At 39.2% G+C, this 18,883-nt stretch overlaps 1 protein-coding gene across 1 annotated transcript; it reads right to left on the reverse strand.

Annotated features, from left to right (window-relative positions):
* Positions 1-9,332: 9,332 nt before the first annotated feature.
* Positions 9,333-14,294, reverse strand: LOC142662457 (nicotinamide N-methyltransferase-like). Its single transcript, XM_075840662.1, has 3 exons — positions 14,144-14,294; positions 11,555-11,762; positions 9,333-9,756 (listed from the first exon to the last, which is right to left on the reverse strand). The coding sequence occupies exons 1-3, from the start codon at positions 14,292-14,294 to the stop codon at positions 9,333-9,335; spliced, it is 783 nt and encodes a 260-aa protein (XP_075696777.1).
* Positions 14,295-18,883: the final 4,589 nt, after the last annotated feature.

The following is an 18,883-nucleotide window of genomic DNA, read 5'->3' on the forward strand; positions in this document are numbered from 1 at the left end:
ATCCTTACACTTCTGACTCTTTTCTTTGAGATTTCTAGCAAGGGAAACGAAATCTCGCGAGATTACGGAGGTAAACGAGATTTAGTTTCCCTTGCTGCAAATCTCACAGAAAAGATTCAGAAGTGTCAGGATTCTTAATACACATGATCATCCAGCCTGGACGTCATGTGTATTCAGAATCTTGACCCAGTCTTAGTATAGTTCATAAATAACCGCCCTTTGTTCCTGACCTTCCCAGATATTAACCTAAATACACATGTTTTTCATCTGTCCCAGCATTCTTATTTTATGTACCTTCCTTTTAGGTAGAACTGCATCAAATGCTTTAGAAAATTCTAGATATACAACATCCAAAGCCTTACCTACAGGGTTAGGTTCTTTCCGCTTCTCCCTAACCGGTTGTTAAACAGACAGCTGGTTTGTGGAACCGGGGTATAGAGGAAGTCCAATTAAACAGCCCTAACTGGCTTTCTCAGGAGCAGTTTCCTGCTTTGCTTGTAATACAGATGGCACAATGATGCAATTGTGCTGCTGATGATGTTTCTGCAAAAGTTCTGCTAGACTAGAAGAGGCCAGGTGTGTGGATGTGTTGTATTTTCAGGGGCCACATTGTGTGGCACAACCTTCATGGGGCATAGCAAATACTTACCATTCTTCAGCCCATTCTGGAAGCTGTAGTTTCACTTCGTACAAATTATGGCTAACGTTAACCTGGCTTTACAAATTATCTCTGTACTTAGCTGTATTATTGCTGGCGCCTTTATATATATACTGAACTTTGTCCTTGTGCTGTATATGTAATGTCCCACAAAACACTTCATAGTATTCATTGCAAGTATAATGTGTTTTACAATGTTTTATGGTGTTTTATAATGAACTTGTACTTATTGTGTACTGTCACTTTAAATGTAAATTTAATTGTATCTTTGAATACCTGGGTCTTACTATCTGAGGCTGGAGCAGGAGTGAAGGGTTCTCCCCAATACTTATGACCTGGAGATTGCTCTGGAAGAGGGAGGAGCTAAAGTTATAAAAGATTTGCTCCCTTTCTTAGGAGAAGTTGTAGACGTTTGACAGAGAATGGAAGGAACACAATATGTGCTGGTATTTGAGGATAACAGAATAGAAGTCTCTGAGAAAACATTTTTTTGGGGTCTTACAGCCATGTCTAAGTAAGAAGCTTCGGGCCTGACTTAGTAGTTTTTGACAACTTCCAGGTCACTTTTATGTATGATTCGGACTTAGGCTTGCAGCCTGGCTAATCCGTCTTTTTTTTAGCAACTTTCAAATTACTTTTTGTGTACATTATTCGATACTTGGTAGAACTCCACTTCAACTCCAGAATTTCGAGCCCATTGATGAAAAACTGTTTATTATAAGAACTGCCTCCAAATTGGAAGAGTTTTACAAGTTACGGAAAGTAAAGAAACGGTGGGATAATTGTTTCACTTTATTGCAACCTCCTGTCTTTAATTTGCCCGTAAACAGTAAGGAGACCTCACACACCAACAGGACAGGAGTAGATACTGAGAATGTCTTTCGGAGAACCAGAGACTGCCATCCCCTTACCCTTAGTGCAAAACCCCCCTTATCACTGGTGTGCGTTTAGCCCAAGGAAAAGTGGGAAAGTTACAGTAGGCCCGTTAACCAGGACTAAGGCCCGTTTAAGACATATCTCCCGCCGCCAAATTGAGCCTGCACCACTTGCCCTGTGCCAGCCGCACACTACTTATATATGTACTAAGCTTTGTTCTGGTGCTGTATATATGAACTGAGCTTTGTTCTGGTGCTGTATATATGTACTGAGGTTGTTCTGGTGCTGTATATATGTACTGAGCTTTGTTCTTGTGCTGTATATATGTACTGAGCTTGATTCTAGTCCTGTATATATGTACTGAGCTTAATTCTGGTGCAGCAGGTGCCCATTGAAACATTTAGATTTTACCTATGACTGCCCTGAAAAAGTACAGCTGTGATCCGGTTGGTTGCTATGGTCAACTGATTTATATTTTCGCTGCACTAAAATTGATTAAAAAAAGGGATACAAGGCAAATTTGTAGCACTGAATGAGTGAGGAATGCCTTGTAAAGTGTGCATGACCTGTAAAAAAATGTGTGCAAGTTACATAAAAAATGTTTATCTTAAACCTCCGTGCAACCTTCAATTCCCATCAGATGAAACAGAGGTACAGTAGAGGCCCCATGCCCCTCTATATAAGGTCTATTACAGATCTATACAAAATAGAGAAATAATATGCCCTTGTGTATAAGCCCTAAGGCTGGCCATACACATTAGATATATGTTGACTATCTTATGTGTATGGTGGCATCCCGACACTCCCCCGATGGCAGAAGTCAGTGGAGAGAAGGGTTGTACATGATGTATTTCAACATGTCTGATCATGTCGTTTCCAAATAGATGAGCCGCTACCAGAGGAATGTGGCAGCGGCTTTCTTACTTCTATCTATTAAAAACACATGCACAAGTCTATGGTTGTAGGGAGGAAAAGCTGTGGGCCGAAAGCTACCTCAAGTGTATGGGCAGCTTAAGGATGAGGACACATCATAGTAAGTGTTACTAATATTTTTTGTCTATTTCTTTTAAAGCATCTGCGGTTCATGAATCAAGATTCTTAATATCAATGCTAATGAGCAGGCAAGTAACATGACCTCCTCAAGGAAAGTCACAGTTATATGTTATATGTTTATCTTTATCACAATGTTATTATAATGCAAATAGCCAGAAGCCTCATAATACCCCATGATGTCCCGGATGATTACACGAGTTCCCGGCACTTTTATCAGTCCAAGAAAAGATTACAAAAACAAAGCGGCTATAACAAGAAATTATCCAATTAATTTATAAGAAATTCATAGTAAAATCATATTCTGTTTAATTTCTGGTTATGTAAAAGCTGTATGTATTAACACCATAAGGTCCGAGCCATTTTTTTATTTTTAATTTTCATTTTTCACCTCTCGCATTCCAAGAGCCATAACGTCTTTTGTTTTTCCGTCAATAGAGTGGTGTGAGGGCTTATATTTTGCGGGAGGAGTTGTAGTTTCTATTGGTAGCATTTAAAGTACCATATAATGTACTCGGAAACTGAAAAAAAATTATTTGCTGGCTGAAATTGGGAAAAACTGAGATTACTCCATTTCCGTTTTTACATCTTTCACCATGTGGTAAAAACAACAACTTAACGTTATTCTGTGGCTCTATACGATTACGGTGATATCAAATTTATATAGATTTTTGTATATTTTACTACTTTAAAAAAACGTTTAAAAATAAAGTTATACATCAGGGTACCAACAAGCTGCATGCAGTGTCAATAAACTAAATAACAGCATGCAGTGTCAATCAGCTGCTTCAAAGGCCAGCAAGATATTGTCATGAATTAAAAGAGGCATGGACTCGCGGGACAGGTATATAGCATTACCCCTTTACAAAGCATTAGTGAGGTCTCATCTAGAATATGCAGTCCAGTTTCCGGGCTCCAGTTCATAGAAAGGATGCCCTGGAGTTGGAAAAAATACATAGAAGAGCAACGAGCTAATAAGGGGCATGGAGTTATGAGGAAAGATTAAAATAATTAAACCTATTTAGCCTTGAAAAGAGACGACTAAGGGGGGACATGATTAACTTATATAAATATATTAATGGCACATACAAAAAATATGGTGAAATCCTGTTCCATGTTAAACCCCCTCAAAAAACAAGGGGGCGCTCCCTCCGTCTGGAAAAAGAAAGGTTCAATCTGCCGAGGCGACAAGCCTTTTTTAATGTGAGAACTATGAATCTATGGAATAGTCACCGCAGGTGCCGTCACAGCAGGGACAGTAGATGGCTTTAAAAAAGGCTTAGATAATTTCCTAGAAAAAAAAAATATTAGCTCCTATGTGTAAAAATGTTTTTTTCTTCCCTTTTCCTAACCCTTGGTTGAACTTGATGGACATGTGTCTTTTTTCAACCGTACAAACTATGAAATATATAACAAAACAGTGAAATCATAGTAATAATAATGTCACAGATGCCATACAGGAAAAAACAAAGAGGCACGCAGGCCTCTTAAAATGATTAAGGAAATTGCAAGGCACTTAAAGTCGATATGAGAGAAAGAGGGAGCTTTAACAAATAACTTTATACTTAGTTCCGACTACACAAAGAATCATCAGATATTGTGTAAATCCAATACACAGAAACAAATCTGGTTCAAGGTTGTGCTAAAGAGAAATAAATGAAGAGCGTAACAAAGGTGGAATTATGCGGCTGATTACGTATGGCAAAAAATCATTAGAAGTCAATCATTTGTTGAAACATTAAAGGAGAACTAGTGGAAATTATCGCAAAATATACCACATAAGACTAACAAAAGATCACGACCAATTCAGTTCCCGCAGTTACGAACGGAAGCCCATGAGTACTGAGGACAGGTACAATATCAGCAATAGAGAAAAATGTACTGTTATGAGTACTATCACCAGGGTTAACAATGTTTCTGCACGAAGTAGAGACAGTAGTAGGGATAGCTGAAGTTGATGTGTGGGGATGTTTTCTCCTATAGAAAAGCCACAGGTTCCAGAGACTGGAGTATCTGTTGTGATTGCAAAGTACCCAACTAAGAAGCTCCTCCATCCTGCAGATCATGTCTATCTTATCGGCCAAGTTCCGAATACGTGGGGGGTCCTTGGACTTTCAGTGCTATGAAATAAGGAGTTTAGCGTCAGTGAGTAAGTGGGTAAAGTGTTGCACGTTGGTTGAAAACCATCAGATGGAAGCCAAATTAATATCAGTGCAGGTGTAATTGTGAACTTCCATTTAGTGACCTGAAAACAAATGGATTCAACATGCTTCCAGAATGGTTGTAATTAGAGGACAGAACGAACATAAGTGGGAAATAGTTCCCTTTTGTACTCCACAGCGTCAACATGTATCAGACATATTCAGATTTAGTCTATGTAAAAATGCTGGGGTTCTGTACCACCTAGACAACGTCTTGAAGGAATTTTCTTGCACCCTAAAACATCTCGAAAACCTCTGGGAATTTTGAAGGATCTGTTGCACCTCTGATCTAAAGAAAGTTTCATCTGGTTCCCTCTCCCAAGCTGTGTAAGCAATCTGGGCCGGGCGCCTTGCCAACTGGTATCGTACGGAGGATATCGGACAGTTCCTGGCTCGTAAAGGTCCTACTCAAGATCTGTCTGTCCTCCTCTGAGAGGGATGTGAGATTGATAGAGTTCAAAAGCAAGTTTGCAGCTTCTTCCGCTAGAGGGTGTTCAGAAAGGTTATACAACGAAGTATAGAACCTAACAATCTCACTAGTTATACTACCAACATCCGATGCCAACCTGCCCGAGCCTGTCTTAATCTTATGTAAATATGATTTCTCTTTTTTCTTTTTGCATAGAGCAGACATAACTTTAGTGCCTCTTTCTCCATGTGCGTAAAACGTAAACGTCCTTCCCTGGTATAATTTAGCGGATTTAATATTCAGGAGATGTTACAGTCTACTTCTGAGATCGCCTTAGAGCATTTCCTGATCCTCTCCAAAGTGGAAATCTCAGCCAGGAGTGAGTTTAATTCAGCAGAACATTGTTTTTTTTTTAGGTTTGGAGCCCAAAGCAAATAGTTCACCTCTAATAAAAGCTTTGTGCGTCTCCAAAACCACGGGTGAAGCAAAGAAATCGGTCAGCGAGGATCACAAAGACTCAATATGTTTTGTTTTATCTACCAGAGTTTAGTTAAGCACCCACTTCCATTCTCTAGGTGGGGGGCTAGCAAAGGATATGGAGACTGAGACAGGGACGTGATCCGAAAGTGTGATAGAGCCTATGGTTGAGTTGGTAGCAGAAGTAAAATATCTTCCTGATAAAATTAAGTAGTCCAGTCTGTGGTGTGAAGAGTGTATCTGTGAGAAGAATGAGTAATCTCTGGGATATGGATGCAGGACATGCCTGTTAGGGGTTTTTGCATTCTCCTTTTTGACAGTGTGACTTTTGCATCATCTTGAAAAATGAGAATGTTCGCTCCTTCCCATAGAACTGTTCCAGGCTCTCTAGCTGCATTGAGTATATTTTTTGGTTTTGGTCGACACTTTTGGCTCTGTGAGCACTTTCAATAGTAATGTCACCTGAATAGCTATCTCCCAGAATTTGAATAAAAAGGAGTCTGACTGAGGTATGTAGAGTTTCCTGGAAGTTTGGAAGATTCTGGAACTCCCTTAAGTCTAAGGTTGTTACGCCTGTTTCTGTAGTTATGATCCACTAGCCAATTGATTATTTTGTTGAGATGACCTTGACCTGTGCCTGGGAGGTCTCAAATTGTTTTACTCTGTGACCAATTTATCGGACTTCCTGCTTTATCTCCTGAAGGTCACTGACAATGGGATATAAAGCTTTCATGAGTGCTCCATTGATGAAGGACCTCGAAACGGAAAGTGCATTCACTCTCGTCATCTTTCAGAAATGAATCCACATTTTTTAAGGAGCTTGGCTTTTCAAAGTGCGCAGCTATGTTTGAAGGTTTTTGAGAATCTGGAGCGTTTTTCCTAACGTAACTGTCCAAATTTCTCTGCTTGGTTGTCGAACTGTTTTCTCTTAATTTCTGTTGACCAATCTTGACCATTGTTAAAGGGAACCTGTTACCAGCATTTCACCTATTGAACTTTACTTCTCCCTCACTGGCCGCTGCTATAAAAAGTTAATTGCCGTTATCCCCGCTCCTAAACTCCTCTTCCGACTGTAAATATCGGTCTGCAAACGTTTTGCGCCTTTTATCGTAATTATGCGGTGTCCCTTTGTGCGCACACACCAGAAGAGGACATTAATGCACAAGCGCAGGATTTTGTGTGCTGGGGGAAGGCGAGGAGCTGTCAATCAAAAGTAAGGAGGCGAAGTAAACTTGGAAAGACTTGAGGAATGAAGATATGACTCTTTCCAAACGAAGATTTGACTCTTTTCAAATGAAGATCTGACTCTTTTCTGCTCATTAGCATACGGTGTGGGAACACTAAAAAGCTAAATACTAAAGCTAGAGAGCCGACTAAGAAGATAATTATAGGTTATATAGAAATGATTTTTCACCCACTACCACCAGGTATAGTCGGTTTAATAGGTGAAATGTTGGTGACAGGTTCCCTTTAAACTGTTAGGGCCCATTCACATGACCATGAATAACGTCCGTGTGCTGCACGTGGAAATCATGCATGCAGGAGTTTTCACGCAGCGTGTGTCCGTTGTGTGAAACTCTCTACATGTCCTATATTGGTGCGGTTTTTCACGCACCTACGCACCCATTGAAGTCAATGGGTGCGTGAAAATCACGCACAGCACACGGATGCACATCCTTGTGCTGTGCGTGACTTGCGCATCAATTTAATTTAAAAAAAGATGTGCTTTGCGAGTGCGTGAAAAACACATGCCACACTGATTGCACAACGCGACACACACGGACCAGATTCACACACTTTTTTAACGCGCTGGAATCTGATACGCTCATGTGAATGTAGCCTTAGAGAAGGAAGAGCTTAAGGCGCCTTTACATTTGTGTACAGAAGATCATTTCAACAGCATAGCTCACTGTCATTAAGTGATTTCGGTTACTCCAGTGCAAGAGTAAGGGAAGTTGGAGGGAAGGGTTAAATCAGCAGCAATCTATAGTTGGCGTTGTGATGGCAAACATCCCACTAACAGGACTGTGGAAGTGTTTGTGGGTATACGCTCCAGATAGATTAAAACTTTGTCTCACTTGTTACGTCCATCCCATCAAGGCAGTACTTCAACATGAGGAGACACTTTAGATTGGGTGGACAAATAAATTCAGGTGGAAAGTCATAGGAGACAGGTGGCAAACCTGTTTTGACAATAGGTCACAGTGACCCTCACTTCTAAGGCAGTGTGTTAGTGGGGGGAAGGGGGTCAGAGTGATGTTCCATAAACCTCAGCAGCCTATGTGGTACTTCCAAATGTTGTCAGGCAGAGCTGCTAGATGTAAGCGCACGGTGAAGGAGATTATTCAGGGTGTAGGGTAATGTCTCCCAGGTTTACAGGAGGGCACACCTGTTTCAGCAGGACCTTGTAGACCATCAATAAGGGAAGCTACAGAGAAAGGTGTCCTTCTACCTTGCTTGCTAAGCCACACCCCCTAGGTAATCATTTTCTGATCAATGAGTGCCCCACTGCTCAAACCCCCATCGATCGTGAGAACAAGGGTCCTAAACCCCATGTGCCTTCTCACTTCTTGACCGCAGTGAGGAGGACATTCATTGGAGCAGCAGTCGAGCATGCGCACTGCAGCTCCATTCACACTATCGGCTGTTTCCGTCATTCTCATAGATACTGAATGGAGCAGGGGGTGCAATTAGGAGGATCTAGGGGTTTGGGACTCCCGTTCTCGCGATTGATGGGGGTCCCAGCGGTGGAGCTCACAGCGATCATAAAATTATCTCCTATCCCATGGATAGGTGATAATTTATAATTCTGTGAAAACCCCTTTAGGTGATAACATTCTGGCTTTCTACAGTCACCACTATGAGAAGTTTTGGAGATTGCTGTATATGGCCCTCATTGCATCTAGTAATAATATATCAGTATGCAGTAAGCTCTCTGTTATCGGGTTTCTAGGGATTAACTATTTTCCTTTGCCGTATAATTCTGAAATTATTAGGCACAGAAATTTGGACCGTTAACAAAATAATTTTCAGAGGTGGGTATTAACTTTAAAGTTGTGGCACCATTAGAGGATTTTAAAGACACAGCACTAGCAACATACACCCTCTGGGATATATACTGCAAAACATCTGTTATACTAAAGGCTGTAAAAAAATTTTTTTTAGACAATTATATTGTGCACTAGATTCTAATTAGGTAAATTAACAGGATTCCCTAAAAATAATCTATAAGTAAATGAGATCATAGAGCAAAACCCTTGTGGATTATTATATTGTTTTGTTTTAAAGTTATTAAGTTTCTTCTCATAAATCAAGGTCTGTAAAATCTATGGAGCAGGAACCCCCCTCCTCAAGCCAAGGACACAAAGAGTTAAATGCTCTATGCTTCACTTTATTACACTATTTATATAAAGCAGATACGAAACAGAACAACAATGAGAAAGCAACTGATCCCAAGATTTCAGACTCCCATGATGTCCCAGATGATCAGACTCGGTCCCGGCAATATTATCTAGGACCAATCCAAGGCAAAGTCCCAAAAAGAACCGAACAACTATTTTTATGCTATTCTATACTGCACTAAGGAAGCTTCTTTTTGATTATTAGATGTTTTTAAGCTTAACATATGAAGTAATGACATGTAGACGTTGTAAGATTAGACCTACTTCTCCTTGTGAGCTGAAATAAACATGACTGCCTTAAAGTCAGTAAGGTCACTCACACCCATTCTCTCCTTGACATTACAGTATTCAATGATAAAACCTTCTCCAACTAGAACTTTCCTGACAAAATCCTCATCATATGTGAAAGCATGGAACTTGTCATTTCCGACTGTGTAATATGTTGTTTCTAAAGTCCCAACTATTATGAGGTGTCCCCCAGGTTTCAGCAACCTAGAGAACTTCCTCAGATATCTGATGTAATCATCTTGACCTTTGCTGATAACATCCAGGAGCAAAGCACTGATGACACAGTCGGCTGGTGGTAAGACCAGCGGGTCTGTCATATTCTCTTTCTCCAGGTCGTATTTCACAATATGTTGAATGGCTGATCTCAGTTTTGCTTCCTGGTCCTGAAACTGGTCACTGGAAAACAAAAAAGACAAGTAAAGTGATTGTCCCACAGTCAACATCAACATGGTGGCTCAGTACTTAGCACTGGACTATTGACTTGCAATACTAGAGGTAAAGCCTGAAATCATCTAAAGACTGTGGCACCAAGTGTCAGGATTATACTGTGCCTTTCCAGCATTAACTTGTATAAGATCGCACCCTATTGATAATAACATTTATCTGAGTGGGTAATAGAATTTTTACATCTGACCTGAGTATAAATAGATAAATCACTGGAATAGGACTAGAGTTTCGTTTAAAATGTAACTTTTACTTGTAACATATTTAAAAAGTGTGTAAAACAAATGGCACACCAGGACAAGACTGTTTACCAAAAAATCTTCCTTATTGTACAGGAGATGTAGTGCTCCATGCAAAAAAAGTCAATTCAATATTGGTGATATTATCATTTCTTTGCAGAGTTTAAGAAAATGCTCCAAATTGTTGCAAAACATGTGAGTGATCTATTTCCCAGGAGGTTTACTGCCCAAAGTATCTAAATAATAATATATCTAAATAAAAGAACAAAAACCCACTTTAATAGCTCAAATTTGGAATTTATAAACGGGTTTGCAGGGGTTAATGGTATGTAGTTCTCTGTATTTGTTTCCACAGACACTACATCTACACCAGTAGATAAGCCAGACACACCCTCCCCTCTCTCCCAATCTCGGGCAGCACTGGGTCTGATTCACATTGTGAATGCATGCGGTAACGCAAGCTGACTTGCTGTTTGCTGAGGGTGATTCAACTGTCTTTGACAGTTGTTCATGTCCAGCAGCAGCAATCACAGAGGCAGTGGTCCGTGATTGTGGTAGGAGGAGCTGGACAACATGGAGTCACTGACAGACACTACCCAATGGGAGGTGCTCTGGATTCCGTTCTGTATTAGCTTCAACTAAGGGGCACTCCCCTGGATACGTCACTGGAGGAGTGCACAATGAGGGAGGGAATAACCTGTATAAAGAGCAACAGAAAACACATGTGGGTGAGGACGTCACATGCCGGAACCAGCGTTTACTCCAGCACGAGGAAACAAGTGCTATGAGGAATCTCTGCCACTGCAGAAGATTTAAACTTCAAAACAGCTCCAACTTAATTTGTGCCCCCTGTTAAGGAGGTTATCTGGCCTTATCTCCCCTGAGGAATTCTGGCCATAAGGAAACGCGTCGGGAGAAAGCAATGATTGATTGCCTAAAATCATATGAAAGAAACAAGTGAGGCTTCCCAGTCCCCAGCCATAAGAACGAAACAGGACTTTAACACACTACGGAACGGGTAGGAGGGGTCATTACCCCACAGAGATTTATATTTATCCTCCTGGGAAATAGATCACTCACATGTTTTGCAACAATTTGGAGCATTTTCTTAAACTCTGCAAAGAAATGATAATATCACCAATATTGAATTGACTTTTTTTGCATGGAGCACTACATCTCCTGTACAATAAGGAAGATTTTTTTGTAAACAGTCTTGTCCTGGTGTGTCATTTGTTTTACACACTTTTTAAATATGTTACAAGTAAAAGTTACATTTTAAACTAAACTCTAGTCCTATTCCAGTGATTTAATTATAAATTCTTGTAGAGTATACAAAATATCAAGTCCTGCGGTGGAAGGCTTCAAATATACCACTCACACCTTAAACTGAGTATAAATAGAGTAAACATTTTCCGGGATCTTTGCCCCATTTCCCATTATATTTGTTGTATCAGGAGCAGCAATCACAATGACAGTGGTTATATCTCTTGATATTTGGACAAATACGTCACCTGTTTTCTTCTTTCTCTTGAAGAAGTGCTGATGTATGGCCCCAATAAAATGCTCCCGTACGGTCGTCCACCCATCTCTTCAGCTCCATGATGCATCTGTTATTGACCTTCAGGACGATGATGTTTTTGAAAAACTCACAGGCTGAATATAGATGATGAATGATCGAACCCATACTGACGTCAATCAAGATGTCTCCATTAATATGACCTGCAGAAAAACATTTGACTACTGAAACATCTAATACGTTGAATCTTCATACATTTTGTGAATAAACAAGGACATATGTCTCTATCACTTCTAGCAAACTATGTAAACATTGAGTCTCCAATACCCAAAAATCTGAAAAAAATAAAATATATAATCCTCTAATGTGTTTTTTGGGGCGTGATTTGGTGTTGTTAATGTAATACTTCTCATAAGTACAAGATGAGCAGTTATGAAGTTGTAACTCAGTAGGGTCTGTAGATGACACCAATGTTTTTTGGAGGTGAAGCCTGCAATCTTTTTAACCACTTCCTGACCAGAGGCTTTACCCCCCTTCCTGACCAGGCCCATTTTCAAGTTCTAGCCATGTGCCAATTTAAAAGCAAATTGTTCTTCTATTACTCTTAAAATCTACATGTATTTGGTCTTATTTTTCTCAGAACATATTGTGCTTCCATATTGTATAAAAAAATAATAGATATACACTACCATTCAAAAGTTTGGGGTCACCCAGACAATTTTGTGTTTTCCATGAAAACTCACACTTATATTTATCAAATGAGTAGCAAAATCACTAGAAAATATAGTCAAGACATTGATAAGGTTAGAAATAATGATTTTTATTTCAAATAATAATTTTCTCCTTCAAACTTTGCTTTCGTCAAAGAATGCTCCATTTGCAGCAATTACAGCATTGCAGAACTTTGGCATTCTAGCTGTTAATTTGCTGAGGTAATCGGGAGAAATTTCACCCCATGCTTCCAGAAGCCCCTCCCACAAGTTGGATTGGCTTGATGGGCACTTCTTGCGTACCATACGGTCAAGCTGCTCCCACAACAGCTCTATGGGGTTGAGATCTGGTGACTGCGCTGGCCACTCCATTACAGATAGAATACCAGCTGCCTGCTTCTTCCCTAAATAGTTCTTGCATAATTTGGAGGTGCTTTGGGTCATTGTCCTGTTGTAGGATGAAATTGGCTCCAATCAAGCGCTGTCCACAGGGTATGGCATGGCGTTGCAAAATGGAGTGATAGCCTTCCTTATTCAAAATCCCTTTTACCTTGTACAAATCTCCCACTTTACCAGCACCAAAGCAAACCCAGACCATCACATTACCTCCACCATGCTTGACAGATGGTGTCAGGCACCCTTCCAGCATCTTTTCAGTTGTTCTGCGTCTCACAAATGTTCTTCTGTGTGATCCAAACACCTTAAACTTCGATTCGTCTGTCCATAACACTTTTTTCCAATCTTCCTCTGTCCAATGTCTGTGTGCTTTTGCCCATATTAATCTTTTCCTTTTATTAGCCAGTCTCAGATATGGCTTTTTCTTTGCCATATCTTTGCCAGTCTAGCCTAAAAATTCTAGACTGTTCATGTCTTTGACAGTGGGCAAACTTACAAAATCAGCAAGGGATCAAATACTTATTTTCTTCACTGTATGTTCTTCTTTAAAGAAGCGGTGCTCACTCAACTTTTTTAGGATTTATGAGCTTCATTTTGGTTCGTTCAGTTTCATTAAAGATTCACAGATCTAAAGCTTAACTTATGACACTTATGGTTTCTGATTTCTATACTATTTACTGGCTGTACTACAAAGGTTTTCTCTCTGTTAGCATTTTTCCCCACATTTTTTTCTTGATCTACCCTTTGTGACTTTTTTTCCCCTTTTAGTAGTTGAGTTCTTGTGACATGACTGGACCTGACCCTGTGTAAAATCTTGCAATCATCAAGCCTGCCGAGCTGTCATCCATGTTCAGTCTGATGTGACAAAGAAAGTGATATCTCCATCCCAATATGACAACAACCTCTAAATATGGGTATGATTAAATAATATTATTATTTCTGCTATTTGTTACAAACTGCGCAGAAAATGATTGTTGGTGCATTTTTTTTTAATAATAAGTATGGATGTCTATCATTGAACACAGAATCATAAATTCTAGAGATCAGGGAATTTATAAAAAAAAATTGTTGGAAGAAATAAAAAAATAACAGCAGCTCAAACTGGTAAACCACAAATTGGCAGATAACAGCAGATTTAGGTAATTGCATCCACAATTAGAATTTTTGAGATGCTCTTAATCATCCTCCAAAAAGTTTTCCGGGGTTCTCGAGGTTAGAGAAGAGAAAACAATGACTCTACTAAACCCTGACACCCGATATTCTTCATCATATACAATGACTAGGGATTTACTCGGCTCCCTGTGATTTTCAAGTTAGTTAGACTGGGGCAGTATGTTTGCCCTCTCTGATCTCCCACACCCCAAAAAAACAAGTTTGCCCAATTTTTAATCAGTTGTTTACAATTTTTTAAAACGAGTTAAAAATAGAATCATTTACAGGTCAATATATGTTAGGAGTAATAAAATCAGGATACATACCCACTGCAAAAAGTTGTCTAAAATTTTCAATATAAAAATTCAAGCAATTATCTCCAAAGACCATGTCAGGTTTATCTGAAAAGTAATGCTCCAGAAATTGTCTGGAATCAAAGTCATGTACATGATAGAGCTTATGGGGACTGGAATCCATCATCTACTCTTGTATCACAGACGGGGTGACTACCTCTAGACCGGGGCACAAGGTCTTTATATAATTACCAGGATTAAATTTACATAGTGTGTTACTAAGAATAACTTATCACATGATGACTTATTATAGTCATGAGTCGGTCATGGGAATTTGTGTTATAATAAATTCACATAGAGAAATAACGATCTTTAAATAAACAAATCAATTTTATTGTTAAAGTAACAATGAGAGAAAAACAAAATAAAATAAAAAATTGTCTCTTTTTCAGTTTGTCAGGATGCAGAGCTTTACAATCCTAACAAGCTGAGAGGATGGAGTCTCCTTATCTATACTGCCATGCTACTGCATAGTAGTGCTATACTCACAATTCTCTATGAGTGTAGTCTGGTAATCGGTTATGGGCAGTATGGTTGGGTACTCTGTGTGGTCTTATTAAAACCTTGGTGACTTGGCGCTCCTTGTGGTCTGGGTGCAGATGTTGTGGCTGGCTGGCTTAGCACCTAATGCTGACAGCCAGAAACCCCAATGGGTATTGTCTTCTACTGGCCATATCCTGCTGGATGCTTGAAAATGGAGGTTACGTGGTTTGTCCACAACTCTTTATATGTTTGGTGCGTTTTTTCCTGTCCTATATGAAAAGAATCAATCAAAAAACAAAAATATAAATTAAAAAAACAAAAATGATATAAAAAATAAATATCAGCCTTCAAGGTATAATATAACATGCATAAAATATATATATCAATAATGTCCACTATAACAATATAAAAAAACACAGGTAAAGAAAAAAACATTGCAGCAGCACTCTGTGAAAGCTAAGACTACCTAATACACTATATATATATAAATACATTTGCATTACTCGGGGTAGGTAGGATCGAGCTTTACCCCAATTGAGCAAAGCTCGTTTATACCCACCCCGAGTATATTCTGCAGGTTTAGACCCGTAACAGAATATTTTTCGTTTAGGGACCCACTTAAAAGAGGATGCCATTGTCTAATTGTCTCAGCAGGTGGGCTCAAACAATTTGATCAAAATCGCTCTCAATGAGCTTGGTGGACTAAGTGCCTTGTGAAATAAGTGGAGTTAATAAACCGGTGTTCAAAGGAGGAGTTAAATTTCCTGTAAGTACTCTTCTTTTATTTTACTTTCTAAATTGTTCACTGTTTTTTGTAGTTGAGATAATGGCCAGCAGGTTTGGAGGTTTTCTTCAGTGCACAGTTGCCATGTGTATGCAAGACTGGAGCAAGATTTTCCAGGTGAATACCTGTGTGTCAGATGTGAGCATGTTGTTCACCTGAAAGCTCGCATTAGAGATCTGGTGAAGCAAAATGCAACACAGAGGGCAATAGACAATCTTGAGCGGAGCATGCTGCTCACTGAGCATGCAGTTAGGAGGGTGAAAACATGGTTCATAAATATCAGCTAAGTATCTGGGTTAATGTAGTTAAGGGCAGTAGAAAGGGGTCTACGAAAAATGACTGTAGGGAGAGGATTAGGAAAAAAGGATAAGGAGATCCTCTTGTTCCAAAACAACATTAAAGATAAAAATGCACAAATAATGTCAAATAATCACATTTCTAATACTGAATGCGAGAAATTGAAACGCAAGTTAAAGTGTATGTTCACAAATGCCAGAAGTCTAGCAAGAAAAATGGGTGAGCTTGAGGCCTTGGTACTGGAGGAACATATTGATATAGTTGATGGCTGGACTCTTCTAATGACTGGGTTGTAAATCTTCAGGGTTTTACATTGTTTTGAAAAGACAGGACAAATAGGAAAGGCAGTGGTGTATGTCTGTATGTGAGAAGTGATATGAAAGCGAGTGTGAAAGAGACAATAGTGGGTGAAGATTGTGAGGAGGTTGAAATCTTGTAGGTCGAATTACAAAGGGAGGTAAACACCGAAAAAAATATTTTTGGTGCAATCTATAGACCCCCCAATATAACTGAGGAAATGCAAGATCAGCTATATAAACAGATGGAACGGGCTGCACAGGCTGGTACTGTAGTGATAATGGGAGATTTTAATTACCGGGATATTAATTGGTGTCATGGTTCGACTTCAACTGCAAAGGGGAGACATTTCCTCAACCTGTTGCAGGAAAATTTTATGGGCCAGTTTGTGGAAGACCCGACTAGAGGTGAAGCTCTGTTGGATCTGGTCATTTCTAATAATGCAGAGCTTGATGGGAATGTCAATGTTTTTGAAACCACGGTAACAGTGATCATAATATAGTTATATTTTACCTATACTGTAAAAAACAAACACAGGCGGGGAGGGCAAAAATACTTAATTTTAAGAAGGCTAATTTCCCCAGGATGAGGGCTGCAATTCAGGACATAGATTGGGAACAACTAATGTCAAATAATGGTACAAATGATAAGTGGGAAATCTTAAAATCTACTTTATAGTGCAAAATGTATTCCTATAGGTAACAAGTATAAACTCTATGGCTTACACCTTCTGTAAAAACGGCAATATATGACAAAAAAAAGGGCATTTGAAAAATACAAATTTGAGGGTACAGCTTTAGCCTTTGTAAATTACAAAGAGTTTAATAAAATCCGCAAAAAATTAATAAAATCAGCAAAAATACAAAATTAAAGGCATATGGCCAAGGATAGTAAAACAAATCTCAAAAAATGAAAATATATAAATGCAAAAAAGCCAAGATCTGAACATGAAGAACCCCTAAATAATGGTATAGGGGATTTGGTCACAGGGGATCAAGAGAAGGCAGAGTTACTAAATTCTTTAGCGCTGTATATGCATCAGAAGAAAGAGTATCAGATGCAGCCGGTGCCAGTGCTGTTAATACATGAACTAATGTACTGAATTGGCTGAATGTAGATATCGTACAAGATAAGTTAAATAAAATAAATGTTCACAAGGCCGTGGGACCAGATGGGTTACGCCCAAGAGTTCTTAAAGAACTTAGTTCAGTTATTTCTGTCCCCCTCATATTCAGAGATTCTCTAGTGACTGGTATAGTGCCAAGGGACTGGCGCAGGGCAAATGTAGTGCATATTTTCAAAAAGGGCTCTAGGTCTTCCCCGGGTAATTATAGACCAGTAAGCTTAACATTCATTGTGGAAAAAATGTTTGAGGGGCTATTGAGGGATTATATTCAGGAGTATGTGACAAAAAAAAAGTATTATAAGTGACAGCCAGCACAGTTTTACTAAGGACAGAAGTTGTCAATCTAACCTGATTTGTTTTTATGAAGAGGTGAGTAGAAGCCTAGACAGAGGGGCCGCTGTGGATAAAGTGTTTTTGGACTTTGCAAAGGCATTTGACACTGTCCCTCATAGACGCCTGATGGGTAAATAGGTTTAGAAAGTCTGTAATTGGATTGAAAATTGTCTCAAGGACTGTATCCAGAGAGTTGTGGTCAATGATTCCTACTCTGAATGGTCCCCGGTTATAAGAGGTGACCCCAGGGTTCCGTGCTGGGACCACTATTATTCAATTTATTTATTAATGATATAGAGGATGGTATTAAAAGCACTGTTTCTATTTTTGCAAATGACAGCAAGCTATGTAATATAGTTCAGTCTATGGAAGATGTTCAGAAATTACAAGCCGATCTGGACACACTGAGTGTTTGGGCGTCCACTTGGCAAATGATGTTTAATGTAGATAAATGTAGAGTTATGCCTCTGGGTACCAACAATCTGCATGTATAATATGTCCTAGGGGGAGCTATACTGGGAGAGTCACTTGTTGAGAAGTATCTGGGTGTATTTGTAGATCAAAGACTAAAGAACAGCATGCAATGTCAATCAGCTGTTTCAAAGGCCAGCAAGATATTGTCGTGTATTAAAAGGGACATGGACTTGTGGGACAGGGATACAGAAAGGGTGCCCTGGAGTTGGAAAAAAATACAAAGAAGAGCAACCAAACTAATAAGGGGCATGAAGAATCTAAGTTATGAGGGAAGATTAAAATAATTAAACATATTTAGCATTGAAAAGAGACGACTAAGGTGGGGGGGGGGGGCAAGATTGACTTATATAAAAATATAAATGGCCCATACAAGAAATACAGTAAAAAACCTGTTCCATGTAAAACCCCGTCAAAAAACAAGGGGCCCTTCATCTGGACAAAAAAAAGGTTCAATCTGCAGAGGCGACAAGCCTTCTTTACTGTGAGAGATGTGAATTTGTGGAATAGTCACCGCAGGAGCTGGTCACAGCAGGGACAGTAGATGGCTTTAAAAATGGCTTAGATCATTTTTTGTTTCATCCCTTCCCTTTTCCCATCCCTTGGTTGAACTTGATGGACGTGAGTCTTTCTTCAACCGTACTAACTATGTAACTATGTAAAATGCGCACTAAGAACCTCACTTTTGTAAGTAAACGTAGCAGTAATGAAAATGTATTTATACATAGTGTATTAGGTAGTCTTATCGTTCGCAGAGCGCTGTTTCAATGTTTTTTTCTTTACACGTGTTGTTTGCAGTCACAGCGTACTTTCACCTGCACGTTTTTCATTTTGTTTGAATGTGATGACCAATCTCTTTTGAATTTCATGTAATATAAAAAACAGGATGTTCATCCTGAATAGAAAGTTCTCTGGGTTTCCT

This window comes from Rhinoderma darwinii, chromosome 10, assembly GCF_050947455.1.
Source record: "Rhinoderma darwinii isolate aRhiDar2 chromosome 10, aRhiDar2.hap1, whole genome shotgun sequence".
NCBI classification, from domain to species: Eukaryota; Metazoa; Chordata; class Amphibia; order Anura; family Rhinodermatidae; genus Rhinoderma; species Rhinoderma darwinii.

What these genes read in the sequence shown, in the direction of transcription:
- LOC142662457 (XM_075840662.1), bottom strand. Translation starts at nt 14,294, where the DNA reads ATGGATTCCAGTCCCCATAAGCTCTATCATGTACATGACTTTGATTCC. An exon ending in TAGACAACTTTTTGCAGTGG is followed by an intron (nt 11,763 to 14,143) that starts GTATGTATCCTG and finishes GTTTTTCTGCAG; the next exon opens with GTCATATTAATGGAGACATC. An exon ending in CAAGAGAAAGAAGAAAACAG is followed by an intron (nt 9,757 to 11,554) that starts GTGACGTATTTG and finishes TTTGTTTTCCAG; the next exon opens with TGACCAGTTTCAGGACCAGG.